We start from the raw sequence: 24,626 nt of genomic DNA, 5'->3' as shown, positions 1-24,626 counted from the left end.
GTGTGACCTTGGGAAGGTGATTTAACCTCTCTGTGCCTCAGCTTCCTGAGGGGTGATATTAGTATCTTCCTCCTAGGGTGTTGTGAGAATTAATGGGTTAACATATGTAAAGCACTTAGAAGTGTGCCTGGAACGCAGTAAGCACTATGTCAGTGTTAGTTATTACTATTATTCCTTAAACCATCAACCTGGAGGGGTCAGCAGCTATCGCTGTCCCATGAAAATTGGCCTTGCAACTGGGGCTGCTTCAACACTTGGAGTTTGTAGGTTGTTGGCCAAGTGTGGATGTCTGGCAGAGTGAGCCAAGCTCTTGTTTCCACTTCTCCTTAGTTCCTAGGAGCAGGGCAGACACTGGACAAGAAATTGGAAGGGGGTGGTGTGGGTATTTGCCACCGTACAGCTACCCTCTAACCCATCTACCCCCAGGGCCCTATGCTCTGGCCCAACCTGGTTACCGCTTCCCACTGCCCTCTGATGGCCACACCCCATCCTCTCACCCACTGCCCCTAGAAAGATCCCAAACCTGGGTTGGCCTGATTCAGACTCACCTGGGAGTACCTGCTAAAGCATGCATTCCTGGTCCCCTATAGGCCTCCTAAACTGGAATCTGAGGGTGGGCCCAGAATCTCCACTTTCCAAGTTTGTGACTAGGTCCTTCAGCCCTACCTGTCTGGCAAATGTGTGCTGGTTGTTGTTGTATGCTGTCAAGTCAATTCCAACTCACAGCGACTCTAGAGGATAGAGTAGAACTGCCCCATAGGGTTTCCTAGGCTGTAACCTTTATGGAAGCAGATTGCCAGGTCTTTCCTCCCACAGAGCCGCTGGTGGGTTCAAACTGCAGACATTTGGGTTCATAGCTGAGCACTTTAACCATTGCACCACCAGGTCTGCTGTGTGCTGGTAAAAAATACCAAAACCAAATCTGTTGCTGTCAAGTCAACTCAACTCATGGTGACCCTATAGGACAGAGTAGAACTGCCACATAGGGTTTCCAAGGAGCAGCTGGTGGGTTTGAACTGCTGACCTTTAGGTTAGCAGCCGAATCTTAACTGCTGCACCAGCAGGGCCCCTTAGGTGCTGGTAGCCACCTGCAATTTCACGCTAACCAAGAGAACAACTCTCCGTAGCCCTAGTCTTCCCAAGACCTGGTCAGGAATATGCCCTTCCTGGGCAATTAGTCAGCTGTGAATCCCTCAGGCTGCTCCTTTGTCCCTGCTTTGGGTGAAGGAGTTGGCCTCTTTGGCCACTCAGAATTCCCCTCCTTTTGCCCCTTTCCTGGGCTGTAAAAGCGGGTTAGTGGTGTTGCCCATCTCTCTCACTCAGTGGTGGTGAGGATCTAGTGAAGTGGTCACAGACTTCTCATGATAGTTGAGACCCTAATGATCATGCAGTCTACCCTGAACCTTGCAGATGCGGAAGCTGAGGGCCAGAGCTGTTAGGTGCTTTCTCAGCCTTGCACAGAGCTGGACCTAGAACCCAGGTTTCCTGACACCCAGGACTCTGTCCACCACCCCAGGCCATCACATGTATCTTGAAAAGCACCTGAAATAGCATTAAGGACTTTGCAAGCACACCAGAGGTTAACCGGACATATTCTGAGCCCACAATGTCAGGAGGCGTCTCAGACAGGTGCCCTCCCCCAACCCGAAGCTCGGGTAGAACCACCAATGGGGCATCCACAGCTACCACAACCAGTAAACCAGTTGTTGCGGAGCCAGCTCCAATTCATGACAACCCTCTGTGTGTCAGAGTAGGACTGTGTTCATAGGGTTTTAAATGGCTGATTTTTCAGAAGTAGATCACCAGGCCTTTCTTCCAAGGCACCTCTGGGTGGACTCAAACCTCCAACTTTGGGTTTGCATCCAAGTGTGTCAACTGTTTGCAGCACTCAGGGACTCCACAACCACCACAGATACCCCTCAAGTTGAGTCCCACAAGACCCAGGTCACCTGCCTCTCCCTTTTCTAAAAATCCTCTTCTTCATAATTCATTATGGTGAAACCCAGCAAATGCCAGGCTCTGGACTAATCTCCTCACCCCCTCCCCAATTCTTGACTGCTACTCCCTTAAATCAGACCACCAGCTGACCCTGCTCATTATAATCTCGGTATGACTTTCTATGTTGATTTCCATAATTCCAAAATGAGTCAGGCCTTGAGAGGTTAGCTGTGGAGTAGGTAGGTTCTAAGGGGGTAATATGGCAGCAGCCACTTGGGTAAACGGGGTCAAGCAATATGGTGGACGGGAGGGTGTGAGGAGGGGCTGGCCGGGGTCAGGCACAGCAATGGAAAACAGTTGTCAGTTTCACACTTTCTCAGGCTGCTGCCTTGACCTTTCTGTCTCCCTCATCTTCCCGTCCCTGGAACACAAGCCAAGTGTACGATTTCTGTTCATTTCAATGGACAGTTATCTGCGTATGTATTAATATCCGGAGGCCTACCAGTCATATCAATGTGGAAACGACATTGACCTGAGACCTTGTCTGTAGCTTCCTCTCTTAGACAGTCCCTTGGAATGGTTTTAAATTAATAAACCATGAAATACCTTATGCCCATAATGATTTCAGTATACTTTTTTAAGAAAAGCAATTTTAAACTAGATTGATTTTTTCTTTCTTTCTTTTTTTTTTTTTAGTTAGGAGCACTGTCATGAGAGAAATGAAGGAAAAATACTAAGTTTTAAAAGAAACAAAATGTGTTTTGCTGAGCCAGCAAATCTAAAAATGAACATCCACTACCATTCACTGGCCATTCTCATCAAGGATGTGAATCTGTGACTCCAGCTTGGGGCAGAGTAAAACAGCCCTGGTGGTGCAGGAGTTAAAGTGCTCAGCTGCACACCAAAAGGTCAACGGTTCGGACCCACCAGCCGCTTTGTGGGAGAAAGATGTGGCAGTCTGCTTCTGTAAAGATTTCAGCCTTGGAAATCCTTTCGGGCAGTTCTACTCTGTCCTGTAGGGTTGTTATGAGTTAGAATCGACACGACAGCAGTTGGTTTTCAATGGGTTTAAATGCTCATTTAGGCCTCTCTCAGGTGTTACCAAAATCTGCGTTTCTTCCTTGAGAATCACTGCTTTGCAAAAGCCTAAAGAAGCCGGAATCGTTGACCAGCCCTTGCTCAGGCCTCTGCCATAGCGTTTGAGGAGCACAGTTCGATTATCTCATGAATTTCTTTCTTGCCAGTGGTACACTGACACAGTAGTTCAAGGGCGGTCCATGGCCCACCTTCCTGGAGTGGATTACCTAGGATTCATGTTTAAAATGCAGATTTCTTAACTCTATAACTCGCTCATAGGGTCAGAATCCCTGGGGATTGGTGCCTGGGGATCTACCTTTTTAGCAACTTTTCTACGTAATTCTTTTATCCTGTATCATTTCAGAAAGACTGTTTTGAAGTATGTAACTGGTGAATATAACTGCAATCACAGATTTAAAAAGGTAGAAAAGCCCTGGAAAGAGAAGGGAAGATCAGTAACATGTATGCTTATTCACTGCCAAGTGCTGTAGATTTGTTACTTAATCCCTCAACAATCCTAATGTTATATACTATATAAAAAGTATATATATATATACTATATAGCATAGTGGGGGTGGTGATGGTTCAGCGGTAGAATTCTCACATTCTACGCAGGCGCCCCGGGTTCAATTCCCAGCCAATGCGTCTCATGCACAGTCACCACATACCTGTCAGCAGAGGCTCGTGTGTTGCTGTGATGCTGAACACGCTTCAGCAGAGCTTCCAAACTAAGACTAGGAAGAAAGGCCTGGTGATCTGCTTCCAAAAGTCACCCTAGAGATCACAATGGTGTGACCGTGGGGATGGCACAGGACCAGGCAGCAGTTCCTTTACATTTCGCATGGGGCACATGAGTTGGGTCTGACTAACAACAATAACATATTATAAACTATAGGATTTAGTTGGAGGACTGGCTGATTCCAGAGCCCTCACTCTTGCTACTAATGTAGAAGGAACATAACCTGCCCTCAAGGAATAGATGGACCTGCTAGAGACTTAAATCTAACGTCCTAGAAATGATTAAGGAATAAAAAACAACCCAATTGCCACTGAGTCAACTCTGACTCAGGGTGACCCCATGTGTGTCAGAGTAGAATTGTGCTCCATAGGTTTTCAATGGCTGATTGTTTAGTAGCAGATCACCAGGCCTTTCTTCCGAGGTGCGTCTGGGTAGACTCAAACCTCCAACCTTTTGGTTAACAGCTGAGCATATGAACCATTTACACCACTCAGGGCCTCCAGTTAAGGAGTAGGGCGTGGCTAAATCATATGGTACTGCTTCTGAGTACAGGAAAGATGATCGAGGGCGTTTCCCTCCAAACAGGGTATCTCTGTGATGACAGGCAGAAATAAGTACACCATCTGCTGGGCCAGTGGGGAGATAGTCCCTCGTGACATCAGCTGGCTTGCATTACTTCTGTCATTATGTTTTAAAAGACGTCTACAGCAGCCTCTGGCGAGCAGGTAATACTAGCGAAGAGGTTTCAACATAACAGCTCTCTTTTGGTGAAAGAGGCAAACTTGCTTAATAGTAATTATTACCATTACTTGCGAGTCAGACAACAAAGTAAAATGATCCTGACTTCAAATTCTTATGGAAAACCTAGCCCACAAGTAAACATAGACTCCTTTGGCAGTTGAAAACCCACCCAGCAGCATCCTAGAAGAAGGGCCTAGCAACCTGCTTCTGTAAAGATTACAGCGAAGAAAACCCTATGAAGCAGTTCTACTCTGACACGCGTGGGGTGGCCATGAGTTGGAATGAACGTGACGGCAATGAGTTTTTGTGTTCTTTTCTTTCTCCTCCCAGTGTCATCCAAAAATGAAAGTTTGAAGAATAAGCAATAAAATAATAACTATAAAATATTAATAACATAATAAAACATTAATAATGTAATAAAATATTAACAAGCAGAGATCTTTCTAGTCAGTAAACAGAGTGCACATTTGCACATTCAAACAAGAGTTTCTTTTTTGTGCATCGTATAGTTTTCTACCCCACACTGTGAGCGTAAACTATCACGATCATCAGAGAAATGGAGCACACTGGTCAGGGAATCCTTCTAAATGGCACACTCGCATACACACTTATACGCACACAAATGGGAAATAATCCAACCGTTTTTAATAAATATGATTGGAAAAGGTCTGGAAGGTTAAACAGAAAATTGCTAACAAGCTGTTCTGGTGGGCCAATGTGGCATAATTTTAACAATATTTTTAAATTGAAGTACAACATACGTAAAGCCCATGAATCTTACACGCACACCTTGGTGAATGTCTACCTGTGCACGCTTCCTTTAACTCCCACCAAGATCAAGATGTAGAACATTTTCAACACTCCACAGATAAAGCACGAGGTAAACAATGCTTATTTTTTCCTTTTCATTCTTTCTCAAACCTGTGTTTTCCCAGTTGTGACAACGCATGTACTGCTTTTGTAATTTGGAGAAAAAAAGAGTCACTTCAAGTTAAGTGGAGACTATGGATCTTAAAGGTGGCTGATAATGTTAGGAAAGATTGCAATGGATTCCATCACACTTTTTCTCCACAGGCTGAGTCCAGAGAGCGATGGATCCAGGCCCACCTCACATTATCTTCTTCTTCTTCCTCCTCCTCCTCAGGGTCTCCAGTACATGGAGCTCATCCCGAAGGAGAAGCAGCCAGTGACAGGCACCGAGGGTGCCTATTACCGCCGGCGCCAGCTCATGCATCAGCTGCCCATCTACGACCAGGACCCCTTGCGCTGCCGCGGACTTTTGGAGAACGAGTTGAAACTGATGGAGGAATTTGTCAAGCAATATAAGAGTGAGGCTCTTGGTGTGGGAGAGGTGGCCCTCCCAGGGCAGGGTGGCTTACCCAAGGAGGAAGGGAAGCAACAGGAAAAGCCAGAGGGTGCAGAGACCGCCGCCCCAACCACCAACGGCAGCATCGGGGACCCATCCAAAGACGTGGAATATGTAAGTCTCTCCCAGGCCTTGGAGTCTGGCTGAAACCGCCTAGGTGCAGGGCTGCACGATCCGGGCTCCTTGACAAAGTATTGCTCCTGCATTCATGTGTTCATGCATTTGTAATTTCAGGATATATTTGCAGCCCACTTACTCTGTGCAGGCACTGTCCCATGAAATAATACACAGTCATTGGCCTTCAGAGGCTCACAACCAGTCACAGCTCAGAAAAGGGGCATCTAGCCTTGGTTAGGGAGTCAGGTTGGGCTTCCAGGAGGAGGTGAGGCACAAGCTGGATTCTGAAGAATGAGTAGGAGAGTTCCAGACTTCGGGCTTTGAGAGGAAGACATGTGGCCCTTAAGGAGATGAGCGTATGTAAAAAAGGCTATAAGTTGTAGACGGTGTGGTGCAGCCAGAGGATTGAAAGGAGCCCTGTGTGGCTGCAAGCACATTGTGCACGGGGGAGTTGGGGACACAAGGCTGGCGAGTTAGCAGGGTGAGCTTCCTGGAGAGTCATGCCATCCGTTCATCAGTCAAACGTTGATTAGCTTGTGTTACGTGTCAAGCTCTGGGAAGTCAAATGAGCAGAACACACACCCCTGTAGTCCACAACAGCATGAATTTAGGCCTTCATTCTGAAGGCCAAGGGCGGCTATGGCGGGCTTTCACTCACCTGATTTGAGCTATGCTTTCCGGAGTTCCCGCAGTGGAAGGTGTGCTGTTCAGGATTGAGCCACTTAGGGAGGCTGTTTTGAGAAAACACAAGAAAAAGCGACATTTGGGAAATGAAAGCCTTGCGGATTGGTTTGTCTTAAACTGTACCAAAAACTGAAAAACCAAACCTGTTGCCATTGAGTCGATTCTGACTTATGGGGCCCCCGTGTGTTACAGAGGGTTTTCAATGACTGTAATCTTTATGGAAGCAGATCGCCAGGCCTTTCTTCTGCTAGGTGGGTTTGAACCGCCAACCTTTAGATTAGTAGGTGGCCTTAACCTGCACCACAGAAGGCAAAAGGAATAGCTGGAGTCTGTTCCCATGTGGGGCTGGTTTCACTACATGACATGGGCCCCAGCCACCTTCCTGTCTTTTTTACCTGAGAATTCTAAGCCAAAAGAGCAAAGTTCATTTTCCCTTCCTCCAACTTGGCAGTGATGTTTAAAAGAGCCATTTCTCATGAAGAATACGTGTCCTTAAGACTAAAAAGATAAAAAAGCAGATACAGTTACCATGTTTTATAAACTGGTCTCTTTTCCTGACCCTGCCCCGTATCCACCATCAAGTAGCTGTCTGTCCTTAAAGCGTAACCAAAAAACCAAACCTGTTGCCATTGAGTCAATTCCAACTTATAGCAACGCTATAGGACAGAGTAGAACTGCCTGGTGCACCTGGTAGATCTGAACTGCCAACATCTTGGTTAGCAGCCAAGCTCTGAACCTCTATGCCACCAGGGTTTCCAATCCTGGGCAATTTCAAGTTGAAAGGAGGCCTCATTAAGTGATTGTGACATTTCTGAAAGGTCCTATTTTCATTGCCATTCCCGGCACAGATATGCCGATCTGAGAATGTATTTTATACTGAATAAGAAGCCCTGATGGTACAGTGGTTACGCACTCGACTGCTAACTGAAAGGTTGGTGGTTCAAACCCAATAGCCACTGTGTGGGAGAAAGATGCAGCAGCCTACTTCCATAAAGATTTACAGCCTTGGAAACCCTATGGGGCCATTCTACTTTGTCCTGCAGAGTAGCTATCAGTCAGAATTAGACTCCAGGGCAATGAGATGGGATCCTCAAATATGTGTTCACTGTGGAACTGGGGAGCCCTGGTGGCACAGTGGTCAAGTGTTCAGCTTCTAACCAAAAGGTTGGCAGTTCAAATCCACCAGCTGCTCTTTGGAAACTGTATGGGGCAGTTCTACACTGTCCTATAGGGTCGCTATGAGTCAGAATTGACTCGTCAGCAATGGGTTTGTTTTTGTTGTTGTTGTTGTTATAGGAGTTCTATTTTTAGTTTTTTTGAGGAACTGCCACACTTTTCCACAATAGCTGTACCATTATGCCTTCCTACCAGCAATGGGCAAGGGTTCCAATTTCCCAACCTTGCCAACATTTGTTGTTTTCTGTTTTTCTTTTTTTTATCTTAGCCATTCTGGTGGGAGTGAAATGGTATCACATTGTGGTTTTGATTTGCATCTCTCTGACAGCTAATGACACTAAACACCTTTTCACATGTTGGGTGTCCATTTGAAATGCCCTCTTTGGTGAAATGTCTATTCAGGTCCTTTGCCCGTTTTATGATTATTTGTCTTTTGGGGTTAAGTTGTCGAAGTCTTATATATACACCCACTCCTCACTTATCAACATAGTTAGATTCCAAAGACCAGGTCGCTTTGTGAAAATTGCCATTAGGCAAGAGTCAGGCAGTGCCCACAAATCCAACATGCCCCTTTACCCTCCATTCCTTCCCTATCACCGCAGAGCCCACAGGGGTTGAGCGGGTGGTGGTGGTGGTCAGGGTTTATCTGGCGTCTGTCCAGAGTATCAGAGGCCCACCATCAGCTGGCCACTGTTCAGGCTCAGACCGCTGCACCTCTCCTCTCCACCTTCCCAATCCGCCAGCCCTAGATGGACCTCGGCGGGGGTGGCTCCCTGGCTCCCAGGCCTGTGGGCAAGTGAGGCCTGGCTACCTGGGCCCAGAGGAGACTGGAGGTGGCAGAGAGGCCTCTTTGGAAGAAGAGAATTCCAAACACTACGCCCAACTCCTGCGGCCCCGGATTCTGCCCCCACCTCCTGTGCGCCGCCCTCCGGCCCCAAGCTTGGCCAGGAAATAGGAGTCTGCACCGCCTCGCTCCCTCTCACAAATCTTGCATTCCTATAAAGAAGGCTCTTGGGATTTTGATCGAGATTGGCTTGAATGTATAGATCACTTTGGATAGTACTTATGGCTTAATAATATAAGATCTTCCAATCCATGAGCGTGGAACACCTTTCCATTTAAGCCTTCTTTAATCTCTTGTAGCAGTGTTTTATAGTTTTCATTGTATAAGTCCTTCACATCCCTGGTCAGATTTATTCCTAGATATTTTATTCTCTTCGATGCTATTGTTTCCCTAATTTCCCTTTCAGAGTTCTCATTGCTGGTGTATAGAAACCCAAGTGATTTTTGTCTGTTGACCTTATACCCTACAGCTTTGCTGAATTCCTCTATTAGCTTTAGAAGTTTTCTTGTGGACTCTTTGGGATTTTCTGTATATAGGATCATTATCATCCACAAATGGAGATAGTTTTACTTCTTCTTTTCTAACCTGGATACCTTTTATTTCTTTTTCTCATCTTATTGGTCTGGCTAGGACTTCTAATACAATATTAAACAGAAGTAGTGAGAGTGGGCACCCTTGTCTTTTTCCCAATTTCAAGGGAAAAATGCTCAGCCTTTCTCTGTTAAGTATAATGTTGGCTGTTGGCTTTTCATAGATGCCCTGAATCACACTGAGGAATTTCCCTTCTATTCCAGTCTTCTTTAGGGTTTTCATCAAGAAAGGGTGTTGGATTTTATCATATGCTTTTTCTGCATCAACAGAGATGATCATGTGGCTTTTTTCCTTGGTTCTATTGATGTGGTGTTGGCTGTAATCTTTTGGAAGCAGTTCACTTTCTTCCATGGCAACTTTTAGGTTAGCAGCCAGTCACAAACGTATCGTGCCACCATGACTGTCATGAGCATTGTTCTGAACCAAAGATTGTAGTCTCTGATTTAAAGCTTACATTAACCCAGTCAGTATGTGCCTTTCCAGGTCTGGGTCTCACAACTGGGATTCCACCAGGCATCTTTCAGACTCTGAAGTCTCTGTTCTTTCTCATTTCCCGAAGCATGTTCTTTAGAAAGCTAATAGATGTTATGCTGTAAAAGGGTTATGTGGCCATGTAACTTTAGGGGACATTAAAGCAGTTGTCATTGAGTTGACTCTGACTCATGGTGACCCCACGCCTGTCAGGGAACTGTGCTCCAAAGGGTTTTCAGTGGCTGATTTTTCAGAAGTAGATCACCAGGCCTTGCTTTCAAGGCACATCTGGGTGGACTCGAACCTCCAAGCTTTCAGTCAGCAGCTGAGCACATTAACCATCTGCACCATCAATGGACTCCTTGTGAGACATGAGGGTAAACAAAACTAAATGGATTTCTTAATAACAAGAATTCTTAGAGCCTTTCATAGGCTAACGCCATGGTTCCCAAACTAAAATCACCTGGCAGGGACTAGTTAAACGCAGATGGTGGGGCCCCATCCCAGAGTCTCCTACCCAGTAAGTCTGGGCTGGGGCCTGAGAATTTTCATTTCTAACAAGTTCCCTGGTGATGCTAAAGCTGGTCTGGGGCCCACACTTAAGAACCATAATGACCTTATAGACAAGGTCAGCAAAAATGATATCACCAATTTGGTACATAGTGAGTGTCCAAGAGATGATAGCATGGTGGTTTTCTAGACTTATTTGGGTCCTGGCTTTTTTTTTTTTTTTTTTGGCAGAGTATCTCAAAGGAGCCCAACTTGGAGGATGTTGCCCAGCACTCTCCAAAAAGTCAAAACCAAACCATTGCCTGTGAGCTGACTCCAACTCACGGTGACTCCATGTGTGTAGAACTGTGCTCCTTAGGGTTTTCAATGGCTGATTTTTTCAAGAGGTGGATCTCCAGGGCTTTCTTCCGAGGCACCTCTGGGTGGATTCAAACCTCCAAACTTTCAGTTTAATGCTTAACCATTTGCACCACCCAAGGACTCCCCTGCCCTTTAAATTGCCCATGGATGGTTCTGGAAACACTGACAGCGAGTCTAACACCCTACTTTAGACCCCACCTCAAGCACCCCTCTCCTCAACCCACACTAAATCTTAGCACTGTGAGGCACACGTGCTCCCAACTGTTGTCTCAGTGTCATCATCTCTATAAATGTGCTCAACCTATTCTGTCAGGCAGTTCTTCTTCCCCTGAGGGCTTGAGGGAGACTCAGAGCTCAGCGACTGCAGGGTCAGACTGCCAAGTCCTTCCACCCCAATCTTTCCACCAAACTGTCCCCAGAGGAAGGTTTATTCAGGTCAGAGGAGCAGTTATTGCCGACAGGCTTTTCCAAGTCTGCGGCCCGTGTGGAATTCCCGCTGGAGCCTGGGAGCTGAAGGAAGCCAGATAACCTCCGGGCCAGAGAGGCTGCGGGAGCAATGCAGCCTGAGCCTGCCCCATCAGAAGGGCCAGGTCTGCCCAACACTGACTATAGTTAGCACATCTGCATCCCCACCCCAGCTTTCAGACCAAGCTTTCAGACAGGCTGAGCCAACAGGACAGGCAGCCTAAATTAGCCGTGGCACACCTGTCTACTTGACAAATGAACCCAGGAGCTGAGGCTGCCCACGCACACCTCAGAACAGACCTTTGTGAGTGTGATTATTACCCTGAGGTGTTAGGGGACGCAGGACACCATGGGAAATGCTTTCAGCCACCAATCCTGCGGAGCAATCCCTCTTCATGAGGAAATACACTGCAGAAAAATCCCAGATAATAACTCACCTGCTGTCACTGCAAAGAAGCCCTTCAAATCAGTAAGGACAGTTAGAAACAGAAGCCACTTAACCTCCATTGCTCTTTCCCTCACTTGCCCTGCTGTGTGTGGGTGGGTGGGGGTAGGGGGCAGTGATTGGGAGAGGGTGATGTGGGAAGGGGCGGCTGTGGGGGAGAGAAGACAAGCTGAGAATGCAGGGGTGGGGTAGGGGTGAGAAACCTAATAGTTAACCTCCTCAACCACTTGGAACAACCAATGAGGGAGGTTGGGGTTGTTATACCCATTTTACAGATGAGGAACCTGAGACACAGAGAGGTTAACAGGAGAGGGGTGAATGGCGCTGTTGGGATTCACCAGTGACATAGCACCTGAGCAGTCCTGGGGCTGGGGGCTGGGCACGGGGGCCACTATGCAAGGACATGTCAATGTGTATATTTACATGCTGGGGACAAGTAGCTCAGCAACTCAGTCCCAGCTCAGTGAAGCATTTGGGGGCTTCTTATCTGCATGTCAGCCAAGAACAACCAACGGAAGGACTTCCCTACCCTACCCACCATGGGTTCTTGTTGGTCTTGGAAGCTTTGCAAAGTTCCATGGCCTGGGGGCTGCCAACACCAGCCACATGGTCCATGTCACAGCAGTGTGGCAAAAGCCCCTTCTCCACCTTCCAAGCCCTTCACTCCTACCTCTCTCACCTGGATGGAATTTATGAAAGCCTGAGCCCTGTGGGCAATGACCCTAATGCTTTGATTGTTAACAGCTCCACCAAACCATTCCCCAGCATTTAGACAGCTTACTGGAGATTTTCTCGGAAATTAAATATACAGGTTTCCTGGGCACGGTCATTTTGCCCAGGAATTTCCGCCCTTCCCCACACCCCATACTTGTAACTGAAGAAAGGGGACAAGAAGCCAGAACACAGCATGGGCTGTAATCTCCACTCTTCACAAGTAATTATTGCCGCTAGGAGCTTCTGCTGCCTTGCCCCTTCCCCATGCCACCCTTTCTGCAGGCCAAGTAATTACACCAAAGAGAGTAGCTAGAAGGAAAAGCAAAAATTGAGAGACATTGAGACATTCCTTGCAATCACAACGTATTGCTAATTTGGTCCCAAATGACCCATAGGGACCTGAAGAGCACAGTCTGGCCCCCTGCCCCCATCTCCCCAGAAGAATGCACAGAGGAGGGGTAGGAGAACCATCCCCACCCTCCACAAAGCCTGCCTCTCTGATGGAAACTTACAGCAGTTGGCCGCTCAGCAACTCCAGCCACAGAGAGGTACATATTTGTGGGCGCAGGACTTCCAAGTCTTTGTCCAAGCAGATGTTTGGCTTGTGGGTTGGGCAGGCTGGCTTTGCTGCCAGCTCCTCTCTGGGAATTTGAAACCACCGCCCACCCTATGAGCCTGTCTAAACTGGAGGACTGGAGAGTGGAGGGCCCAGAGACAGACGCTGCCACCCTCTGTCCCGGGGGTACTGGGGGCGCTTGGCCAGTGAATCCTCACTCCTCACTTCCTGCCCTCCTCCAGACACCTGTGGGCAGACACTGTGGTTACCAGGTTTTTTAACATCTGGCTCCCCTTCTTTATGATGAAGATATTTTAAGGATACTAAAGAATAATTTTTTTTCCCAAAGAAAATTACCTTTATCCCACTTTTTATGCTATAAATACTTTTCCATGTTGCCACATAGTCTTCTCAAGCATCTTTTTTTTTTTTTTTTTTTCTGGAGTGACTGCGTAATATTCCATTGACTAGAACTGGAGTTAGCATTTTTGTGTGTGTGTGTGTGCAGGGCAGTCTGAATATTTTAGTCTTTGCAGGCCATATAGTCTCAGTCACAAATACTCAAGCCTGGCACTGCAGCACGCAAGCAGCCATAGACAGTACGCAAATAAGCGAGCATGGCTGTGTCCTTATAAAACTGTAGTTGTAAAAACAGGTTATGGGCTGAATTTGGTCCACGAGATGTAGTTTGTCTACCCCCAGATTAGAAGAACCATTAAAAAAAATAGTTTTAGTTTTTTATTATAAGTTAGGAGTCCCTGGGTGATGCAAATGGTTAGCATGCTTGGCTGCTAAGCAAAAGGTTGGAGGTTCAAGTCTACCCAGAAGCACCTCGAAAGAAAGGTCTGGCAATCTATTTCTGTAAAAACAGCCACTGAAAACCCTGCAGAGCACAATTCTGCTCTGACACACGTGGGGTTGCCATGGGTCAGAGTCTACCGGATGGCATTTGGTTTGGTTTGGGGCTTTATTACAGGCATGGAAACCCTGGTGGCGTAGTGGTTAAGTGCTATGGCTGCTAACCAAGAGGTCGGCAGTTCAAATCTGCCAGGTGCTCCTTGGAAACTCTATGGGGCAGTTCCACTCTGTCCTATGGGGTCGCTATGAGTCAGAATCGACTCAACGGCAGTGGGTTTGGTTTTTTTTTTTTTTGGTTTAGGCCATGTTAGGAGTTCCTGGGTGGTGCGAACAGTTGAGCACTCGACTACTAATTGAAAGGTTGGCAGTTGGAACCTCCCCAGAAGCACTGCAGAAATACGGCCTGGTGATCTGCTTCCAAAAGAACACAACCTTGAAAACCCTATGGAGTACAGTTCTACTCTGCATACATGGGGTCACCATGAGTTGGAGCTGGCTCAGTGGCAACTGGTTTGGTTTTTGGTTTAAGCGATGATGATGATGATGATGATGTCATCATCTGCCATTTATTTACTACCTAGGCTTTACATATGTCATTTTGCTTAATAAGAATTATCCCGCTGCTATTGTTATTAGTTGCTGTTGAATCCATCCCAGCTCATGACGACCCATGTGCGTCAGAGTAGAACTGTGCTCAAAAGGGTTTTCAAGGTGGTGGCCTGTGCTCTTTTGGAAGCAGATCACTGGGCTTTCTGTTGAGGTGTCTCTGGATGAATTCAAACCACTAACTTTCAGTAAGTAGCCAAGGACTTAACCGTATATTATCCTCCATCTTACCAGGAAATTCAGAGACGTTCTTAGCAAAGTTAAACAGTGTTTTCCAAACTTCAGGCCACAATTCATCAGTGAGAGTAAAGTCAATTTAGAGGGCTACAACCAAATTAAAAAGATGGGGGGTAGGGCAGTAAACATTTGTCTGTAAAACTTTGTTTCAATTTGTGCTTATGTGTGTGCTTGATGAGGACATAGAATGTATTTCCTACTGTGGGTCGTAGATGAAATAAAAAGTCAAAAAACACAGTTGAGGATATTGTCTTGTCATCTAGTTGCTGAGTGGTTCATCCCAAGCCCACCAGAGTCCAGATAATGGAAGCTCCCATTTCCAGAGCACCCCTGTGGCTCCAGGCACTGGGAGCCACTGAAATAGAGATGCCAATAGAGATGACCACATAAGAGACTTGCTGCCTACTCAGCCTGCGGACCATGCTGCCTCTTTCTCAGGAAGCCAGCCCTGCACACCTTTGTCAAGGCTGGATTTGAGGACATATTGACGTTCTCTCTTACAAATGTAGCATTTATGAACCCTTCCTGACTTCATTCCCCCCACACCTCCCCAAATAATGAGTGAGAGAGGTTTACTCAGAAATGCCTAGCATTTTACCTCACTTAGCAGAGAGCCCCAAGAAGAGGCGGAAGGTGAGGCAATTGGTTAATAGTAGTAGCCAATTTTACCATGTGTAAGGAGTCCCTGGGTGGCGCAAACAGTTAAGCACTCAGCTACCAGGGGAAAGGTTGGCAGTTTGAACCCCACCCAGAGGTTCATTGGAATCTGAGGTCACCATGAGTTGGAATGACTCAACAGCAACTAACGACAACAACAAAGCATTTTCTATGAGCCAGAGACTATCACTTGTTTTCAGATGAGGAAACTGAGGCTCAGAGAAGTGAGTGACTTATCCCAGGTGTCCTTTGTCCATGGTACTAACCTTGTTCCAAAGCCCGTGACTGTAACTGTTCCACACCCAGCCTGCCCAGCCTGCCCACCCAGCCACACCAAGCCTCAGGAAGACTGGAGCACGGGGGAACAGAACACAGGAGTGCAAAGGATGCTGGAAACGATGCTAGGCTGGAGAAGAAAAAGAAAATACTCCACGATGTATGAGGCTGCAAAGGAAAGATGGTGAATAATCACCATAAGAGGAAATGGGGAGAAGCTGTTTATAAATAAATTGTTGAGCATTTATGTTGGAAAGAAACCAGCACCTGAATTCAAGGCTCTTGTGTTAATATTTACTGTATCGTAATAGTGAGATTTTCACAAGGCACTCTGGGTTTAGACTGGGTAGGCCTCTGGATAAGAGCCTTCCAGAAGAAAATGGCATGATAATGACAGAACTTCTGGCAACCCCAACGGAGAGATCATTGCTGATTTAGAGGGTTCTCCATATCTGCTCCTCCCTCTCTGCAGGCCAACACAGCTTGGTCCTTAGAAGCAGTTCTTTGGCCGTGTAACTCTCGGCCACTGTCATTAATCTGCTGTTGCTAAAGCAGTTTGTGTCTGGGTTACTTCCATTTCAGAAGTCTTAATAATTCCGCATACCCAAGTTTGATGTTCCCTTTATCCAATGGTGCATATCAAAACCACTTTGAAGTTTAGTGGCTTGAAACAACAACATTCATTTTGTTGTCACAAGTCAACAATTTGGGCAGGACTCAGTGGGACAGCTTGTCTCCATTCCATTTGGCATCATCTGGGGCATCTTGAAGGCTGAGGCTGAAATCTCCTGAAGCTCCTTCACTTACATGTCTGGTCCTAAGTGCTAGGGAGAAACAAACAGCTGGGTCTGGACCAGCAGGGGCTCCTTAAGCATTTCCCTCTATCTCTGTGTGGTGTGTCCACATGGTCACCCTGGTATGGATGCTTCAGGATTCTTTGCTGTTGTTAGTTGCCACCAAGTTGGCCCTGACTCATGGCGACCCTGTGCTCAGTGGAATGAAATGTTGCTGGGCCCTGCGCCATCCCAATGATCGGTTGTGGATCAGACTGTTGTGATCCATAGGGTTTTCGTTGGCTGAATTTCAGAAGTAGATCACTAGGCCTTTCTTTCTAGTCTGTCTTAGTCTGGAAGCTCTGCTGAAACCTGTTCGGCATCAGAGCAACATGCAAACATCCGCTGACGGGTGGTGGCTGTGCATGAGGTACACTGGCCAGGAATCAAACCCAGGTTTCCTACATGGAAGGGAGAATTCTACTACTAACCACCAGTTTTCGTCAGGGCTCCCAAGGTGTGTGCACTGAGAGAAAGTCCTATGGAAGCTGTATTGCCTTTTGTGTCCCACCATGGGAAGTCATACAGCATCATTTCCACCATATTCTCTTCTGTAGAAGTGTGTCAGTAAGGCAGGCCATATTCCAGGAAGGGAATTAAGCTCATTCTTTGTGGGAGAAGTGTCAGAATTTGTCAACATGATTTAAACATACCATGACTGAGGGAATCCCAGCCCTGCAGGGTCTCAGCTTTTGAGACAGCTGGATCTAAAATGTTCCTCGGTTTTCTCAAAGCAGTTGTTTACAGTTGCAAAGGTTCAAAGTACGGAATAGTAAAACTCTTTCAGTTGTTGTTATTGTTGGCTGCCATTGAGTGAGCTCCAACTTACCGTGACCCCATGTATGGCAGAACAAAACATTTCTCAGTCCTGCGCCATCTTCATACTCATTGGTATGCTCAAGTCCATTGTTGCAGCTAATGTGTATTCCGAGTGCCTTCCAACCTAGGGGGCTCATCTTCCAGCGTTATATCAGACAGCATTCTGTTGTGATACATAGGATTTTCGTGGGCTAGTTTTTAGAAGTAGATTGCTAGACCTTTCTTCCTAGTCTGTCTAGGAACCTGTCCACTGAAACCTGTCCACCATGGGTGACCCTGCTGGTATTGAAATACCAGTGGCATAGCTTCCAGGATCATAGCAACAAAAAAGTCACGACAGTTTGACAAACTGACAGATGAGTGGTGGGCTGTTGCGTTTAGACTCTTTTCATTAAGAATTTCTCACCATTTGAACAGGACAGAACAAAACTTCACTGGTACAGGGGAAAATATCACATTTGTTCTACCTATAACAGAAAGGCTTGTTCTGCACCTCCTCTCCCAAGGCGGAAAACAGTCTGTGAACAAGGTCATATGGCAAATGTTCAAGGCATTTCTCGTGAACAAGCACTGATTTTAGATAGTAAGTTGTAAGTATAAACAAGAGCCAACCAATCTGCTAATGACAAATTATTCTTCTCTGGGCCTTTCAACATAATCCCATATGTTACGGGATTTTACTTGACCACAAAACCCGAAAGAAAACCAAATCCTTTGCCATCGAGTTGACCTGACTCATAGCAACCCCATGTGTTACAGAGTAAACCTGCTCTATAGGGTCTTTTTTGGCTATAATCTTTACATAAGCAGATCACCTAGGCCCTTCTTCTTTGGTGGGTTTGAACTGACAACCTTTAGTAGTTGAGTGCAAACTCTTTGGGTCACCCAGGAACATTTGCTTGACTACATAACCTCCTTAATAGAGAAAGGAACCTGAGAATGAGCACCTTTTCACTTTCTTAAAAATAGCCTAGAATGAAGGAAACTAAAGACACAAAAGAAAGATTAGTCCAAAGGCCTAATGGACCACATCTACCACGGCCTCCACCAGACTGAGTCCAGTACAGCTAGACAGTGCCTGGCTACCACCACTGACTGCTCTGACAGGGATCACAATAGAGGGTCCCAGACAGAGCTGGAGAAAAATGTAAAACAAAATTCTAACTCACAAAAAAAGACCAGACTTACTGGCCTGACAGAGACTGGAGAAACCCTGAAAGTATGGCCCCCGGACACCCTTTTAGCTTTAAGTAATGAAGTCACTCCCAAGGTTCACCTTTCAGCCAAAGATTAGACAGGTCTATAACACAAAATGAGACCAAAGGGGCACACCAGGCCAGAGGCAAGGACTAGAAGGCAAGAGGAGACAGGAAAGCTGGTAATAGGGGACCCCAGGTTGAGAAGGGAGACTGTTGGCATGTCGTGGGGTTGTTAACCAATGCCATAAAACAATACATGCACTAACTGTTTACTGAGAAACTAGTTTGTTCCTTGAACCTTCATCTAAAGTAAAATTATAAAACAAAGTGAGAGGAAAAAAAAAAGCCTAGAATTTAAACATTTCAGGAATGCAGATTTGCTTTTGCCAATTGGCGATATCATTTGAACCAAATTGACAACGTCATTTTTGCTGAGCTTTAGGGATAAGGTCGATTTTTAACACTCTAGAGCAGTGGTTCTCAAGGTGTGGTCTCCTGACCACGTCAACCCCCCCTGGCACCTTGCAAACTCTGTGTCCCTACTGAATCAGGGCCCAGCGATCTGTGTTAAGATGCACCCCAGGAGATACTGAGGCATGCTCAAATCTGAGGACTCTGTCTTACAGGGGTTGGTTTAGGGAGGAAAGGAGCAGTCCTGCCAAGACAGGCACTAAATATAGCTGGGTCTGGGATAGTAACAGGTGAATGAACACGTCTGTAGCACTTTGTTCTCTGGCCTGGCACAGATGGAGAGAACTGAGATGGAAAAACACAAAACTCCTCAATGAGAGGAATAACCCCCCTGCTAGTCTACATGTTCATGGTATCGTGGAAAGGAAACCCAAGCCTCCAAACCAAAGTCAGACCCTGGCTTCCACATGTCCTTGTTATCTAAGGAAAGTGATCTAACCCATCTGAGCTTCAAGTTTCTCATCTCTAAGGAGAAACGAGGTGAGGATAATGGGTTTTAGTTAATCATTATTGGGCCCTATAAAACCAAGCCCATTGCCATTGAGTCGATTCCAATTCATGGAATCCTACAGGACAGAGTAGAACTGCCCCATAGTTTCGAGGGAGCGCCTGGAGAATTCAAACAGCCAACCCTTTTTTTTTGGTTAACAGCCATAGCTCTTAACTACTACTATGCCACCAGGGTTTCCAGGCCCTTATAAAGCTCATTAAATTAGTAATCTCTTTTATTCCAATCAACAGCCCTTATGAGATTGTTGTTATTAGTAACCCCATTTGACAGGTAAGAAACCAAGGCACAGACAGGTTAGCTAACTTGCCCAAGGTCACACAGCTATGAATCCAGGCAGCCTGACTTGATAGCTTGTCTCTTAACCATTCACCACAATTTAAAAATTGTGAACTAATTATTGTGGTAAGGGATTAAGTTTGTGCAGAGAAAGGTGAGGCCAGCATCATAGACCCCAAGCCTGGCATGGGCATTCTGACTATTGGTTGCCAACCAGTTTATGGTAGCCGAGAGGCTACCACCATATATAAAAAAAATAAGTCTGTTCAATCACCCAGGACACCCTTGGATCTCTCATCCTTTGAGACAACAGGGAAAGGGATACAGAAAATAGCTTGGAGGCAAGAAGAGAAAATTAGTCCCTGACACATGTTGGCAGGGCTCATTACAGGAGCCTTTGTTTTCATAAAATAGCGGTGACACTGTTCATGAGGCCAAGAATCAGGGACCCTGGGGAGAGCAGCAACAGGAGAGATGCCTCAGAGAGGTGCTTGGCAGAGTGCTTTCAGGCAGGTGAGAAGATTGAGACCAAGCTCTGTGAGCAGGAGTCTCTCTTCCCTTCCTCCACACTGTCCTTGGAGCTGTCTCCCTACACTATAAATCAGGACCTAGCACTCTTCACCTCAAGAGTCAGTAATGGCTCCCCATTGCTGCCAGGGTCAAGTCCCAACCTTTAACTGGGTTCAAAGCCATCCATGGTCACCCCAAACTGCCTTTCTGGCCTCATATCCGTCTACTTCCTTTCGCATGTTATGGGGTGCCTGCCTATGCTCTCCAGACAAATCCAGATGCATTTATATCCCTCTCCCTTTCCCTGCTTCCATGGGAACCAGCGTCTGGAGACCCACCGACTTCACGGTGATATTATACTTGGTAGTTTGGTTAACGGAGAGGAAGTTCCTTCTGTGTGGGAGGAAAGGGCTGGAAATTTCATTCCAGGCACTTCGAAGCCAGACAGACAGCAAACTCACTTTGTACTCAAACACTCCTTGCCAAATAGGTTACAATTCCCAGTTGTGCTGAAGAGATGGTAAAAATAAATGAATGCTGACTCATCCCTTGTTTTTGGGTTAGACCCTCTGATGAGTTCCAAGTGAGTGGGAACTCAGTCATGTGAAGAGGAACAAGGCTTTTATTTGGTGAAGGAAGACTCGCACCATCCAAGCTCATGGGCATAACTAGAACCACAAATCCAACACGTTTTAAGGACCATTCTTAGGATCCAGGTCAAAATATGCCCAGTTAACCAAATACATTCCTTATGTAGACATTTATTCAACAACTACTACACTTAGAGACTGCTCTTAGTATAAGGACTTTCTTTGTAATTTGGTTTTCTATCCCCAATTTTCCCCACTTTGACTCTCGTTTCCTCTTCATATACAAGAGTAAATTAAGAATCTACCACTGCCACCCACTGCCATCAAGTCAGCTCTGACTCACGGTGACCCCGTGTGTGTCAGAGTAGAATTGTGCTCCATAGGATTTCCAATGGCTGATGTTTTTATAAGTAGGTCACCAGACCTTTCTTCCAAGGTGCCTCTGAGTGGACTTGAACCTCCAGCCTCTCAGTTAGCAGCCAAGCACATTAACTGTTTACACCACCCAGGGACTCCTAAATTAAGAATACTAAGTGTTTAAGTTCTAATGCATGCTCCCCATCTTTACATGGCAAAACAATAAATATTTCTATTTGGTCGACTTACAGTTAGTGCTTAGCAAGTTAGAGTTATCATCTAAAGCCAGGGTCAGCAAACTTCTGTAAAGAGCAGATGGTAAGTATTTTAGGCTTTATGGGCCAAAATCCAAAATCTGTTCTATCACATAAGTACTTTATGTAACAAGAGAGACAATAAATTTCCACAAAGGTTCATTGATAAAGTTCAAAATATAACAACAATACAGTAAAACCTACGAAAGCCAGAACCTATGTAAGGCAGAAACCTGTCAGAGAAGGAAAACACAAATATTTTTCACTAAAACAAGCAATAGCGAAGTATAAGACTACACCCTGTCAAAAGCAGAAAACTTGTGAAACCTGGAAAAACAAGGCGATCCCATCGAGTTCCAGCATTCACAGGTTTCACTGTAATGATGATAATAATAACAAAAGCACAGTGTTTTGTAATGCAGGTCTATTTAATGAAAAAATGGAATTCTTTTTGGAGGGGACCATTTCACTTAATTAGAGGTCAAGTATAAAATCCATTCTCAGCTCACAGGCCATACAAGGACAGGCAGAGGTTAGATTTGGCCTATAGGTTGTAGTTATGACCCCTGGTGTAAAAGCCATGTGGTGTAATAGAAGGAACCTTGGATTAGAGGCAGGCTTGGCCTAGCTTTGCCTCCAATCAGCTTTGTGTTATTGAGAAAATCACTGAATCTCTGTGAACCTCATTTTTACCACCTCTAGATGGGGAAATAGTGATCTCCCAAGAGGAAAATAACTCTAAAAGGGGAAATAGCTCTCTAGATTCTGTTGGTGTTCTTGTTAGTTGCCATTTAATTGGCTGCAGGACATGGCAACCCCATGTACAACAAAATGAAACACTACCCAGTCCTGTGCCATCTTCATAATCATTATTATGATTGAGTCTATTGTTGAGACTATTGTGTCAATCCATCTCATTGAGGTTTTCCTCATGTTTGCTGATTCTCTACTTTAGCAAACATGATATGCTTTTCTAGGGATTGGTCTTTCCAGATGGTATGTCCAAAGTAAGTGAGCTGAAGTCTCGTCATCCTCACTCCTAAGGAGCATTCTGGTTGTATTTCTTCTGTGACTAATTTGCTTGTTCTTCTGGCAGTCCACAGTATATTCAGTATGCTTTGCCAACACCACAGTTTGAACACATCAGTTCTTCTTCTGTCTTCCTTTTCTCATGATCTACTTTTAAGGTATTAATAATGAGTGAAAAGTCCTAAGCACAGTGCAGGACATAGAGATGGCCCTAAAAACATGATAGCCATCATCATCATCACCATTGTCACCATTATCACTGGCACTTTGAGGAGCAGGGGATAGCTCCAAACTGGTTCAAAAGATTTTATGGATTGAAAATGCCAAGATCCTAGTCTTTAGAGGGTACAAATAGGTAATTTAATAAATGTGCGATGGATAAATAGTTGAAGGAATGAACATTTCCCAGCTCCATCTGCTCTTGGGAAAAGGGCTACGTCAAATCTTGAAATCTTACCTTCCCCATGAAGTCTTTTTTAGAACTGAGGCTCAGGAACAACCCGAGTTGAATTGAGGCCTTTAGGCTCTCCCTGAGACTCAGCTCAGTTCCCACAGGAAGCCATGGAGTCAAGGACTGAAGTTTGAGTCCCAGCTGTTTTTTTGATTGTGCCCTTTGGACAAGCTACTTCATCTCGCTGACCCTCATTTTCCTCATCTGTAAAATGGGTTCATCCCCTCTATACCTGCATTATCTACCCAGAGGATTGCTGTGAAGGTCAAGTAGTAATAAGGCTGACTCCTAACCCCTTGGAAACCCTGATGGCATAGTGGTTAAGAGCTACAGCTGCTAACCAAAAGGTTGGCAGTTGAAATCCACCAGGCGCTCCTTGGAAACCCTGTGGGACAGTTCTACTCTGTCCTGTAGGGTCACTATGAGTTGAAATTGACTCAGAAGCCACAGCTTGTTTTTTTGTTTGTTTGTTTGGTTTGGTTAGGTTTGGTTTCTTAACCCCTCAGGACTTGGTGAGGTCTTGACTGAGCAACTGCTATGGTAGCCCCTGCTACTCACTCCTCTGAGTCATTCACTCTTCATCCCTCACCCTTTTATCTTGTCCATAGTACTTACCACACTGTGTAATTATCCTGTCTGTTTACATCTCCCTGAGGGCTCCAACCTTATCTGCAGGGGCCACTGTTGAATTCCTCAGCACTTAGCAAAGAGCCTGGTCTATAGACCAAAGGGAAGAGTGCCTGCGAATTCTCAAGGAAAGTCCCTAGAGCTGGCTCGCTGCTGCGCCTACAGTCTAAACGCATCTCTGAGGTGTAGACAGATACATTATCCATTAGTGTCTTCCACATTCATCCCTAGGTAGGAAGCGTGGGCTTAGAGTGCAGGGGACTCCAAATATTCTCTGTTCATATACCATGTGCTGGGTAAAAGGGCCGTATATTAAGATAAGCATAACTGTGTATGGTTCCTGCCCTCAGGGTGTTTCCATTTAGTGTGGGTTTGATTCCCCCTAGAGGGAGGTCAGAGAAGGTTCACCTAAACAAAAGAACTTTAAGTCTGAGATCTGAATAATGAAAGGTAGTTAACCAGGCAAACAGGAGTGAGAAGAAATAATTTATGTAGATACTTCACCTTCGAGGAAATGGAGCATAACTCCCACTCCTTAAGTATAGGCTGCACACAGTGACTTCCTTCTAAAGAGAATAGTATGGAAAGAGGGTGGGGAGTAACTTTACAGTGGAGAAACCTGACAAACATCACCTCAGCCCAGTGGTTAGGGCTGATACAATGTAATGAGAATAGCACTTTACTTTTGTGGTCTTCCTTCCAAAAACTCCAATCTAATGAGAAAACGATTTCCAATTTTCCTAGATTCATACTTCATACATTCCAGGTTCCGATTGTTAATGGATGTTTGCAGCTGTTTCTTCTCATTTTGAGTCCTGCCACATCAGCAAATGAAGGTCCCGAACTTTACTCCATCCACATCGTTAAGGTTGGATCTACTTTGAGAGGCAGCTCTTCCCCAGTCGTCTTTTGAGTGCCTTCCAACCTGGGGGCTCATCTTCCAGCACTATATCAGACAGTGTTCTGCTGCTATTCATAAGGTTTTCACTGGCTAATGCTTTTCAGAAGTAGACTACCAGATCCTTCTTCCTAGTCTGTCTTAGTCTGGAAGCTCAGCTGAAACCTGTCCTCCATGGGTGACCCTGCTGGTATCTTACTACTGGTGGCATAGCTTCCAGCATCACAGCAACACGCACGCAAGCCCCCATGGTACGACAAACTGACAGACATGTGGGGGCCAATAAATATGGAAGACAGTTTCTTGGCCAACTGACTGGAAAAGATCCATATTTATGCCTGTTCCCAAGAAAGGTGATCAAACCGAATGCGGA

The 24,626-nt window shown here is 45.7% G+C and overlaps 1 protein-coding gene across 2 annotated transcripts in view; it reads left to right on the top strand.

Annotated features, from left to right (window-relative positions):
* LMCD1 (LIM and cysteine rich domains 1) overlaps window positions 1-24,626 on the top strand; it is an 81,612-nt gene that overhangs the window by 51,010 nt on the left and 5,976 nt on the right. Inside the window, exons 4-5 of one of the 2 annotated variants that reach the window (XM_010590027.3) lie at window positions 5,640-5,975; window positions 15,459-15,886. In XM_010590027.3, coding sequence (XP_010588329.1) covers window positions 5,640-5,975; window positions 15,459-15,557 — 435 coding nt within the window. In that variant the 3' untranslated portion in view covers window positions 15,558-15,886. Of the gene's footprint in view, window positions 1-5,639; window positions 5,976-15,458; window positions 15,887-24,626 lie in introns of those variants that run through there. The other variant, XM_003409775.4, reaches the window with a different exon arrangement.

The sequence above is a fragment of the Loxodonta africana genome, chromosome 22, assembly GCF_030014295.1.
Source record: "Loxodonta africana isolate mLoxAfr1 chromosome 22, mLoxAfr1.hap2, whole genome shotgun sequence".
NCBI classification, from domain to species: Eukaryota; Metazoa; Chordata; class Mammalia; order Proboscidea; family Elephantidae; genus Loxodonta; species Loxodonta africana.
This window is presented reverse-complemented; position numbering and strand designations above follow the sequence as displayed.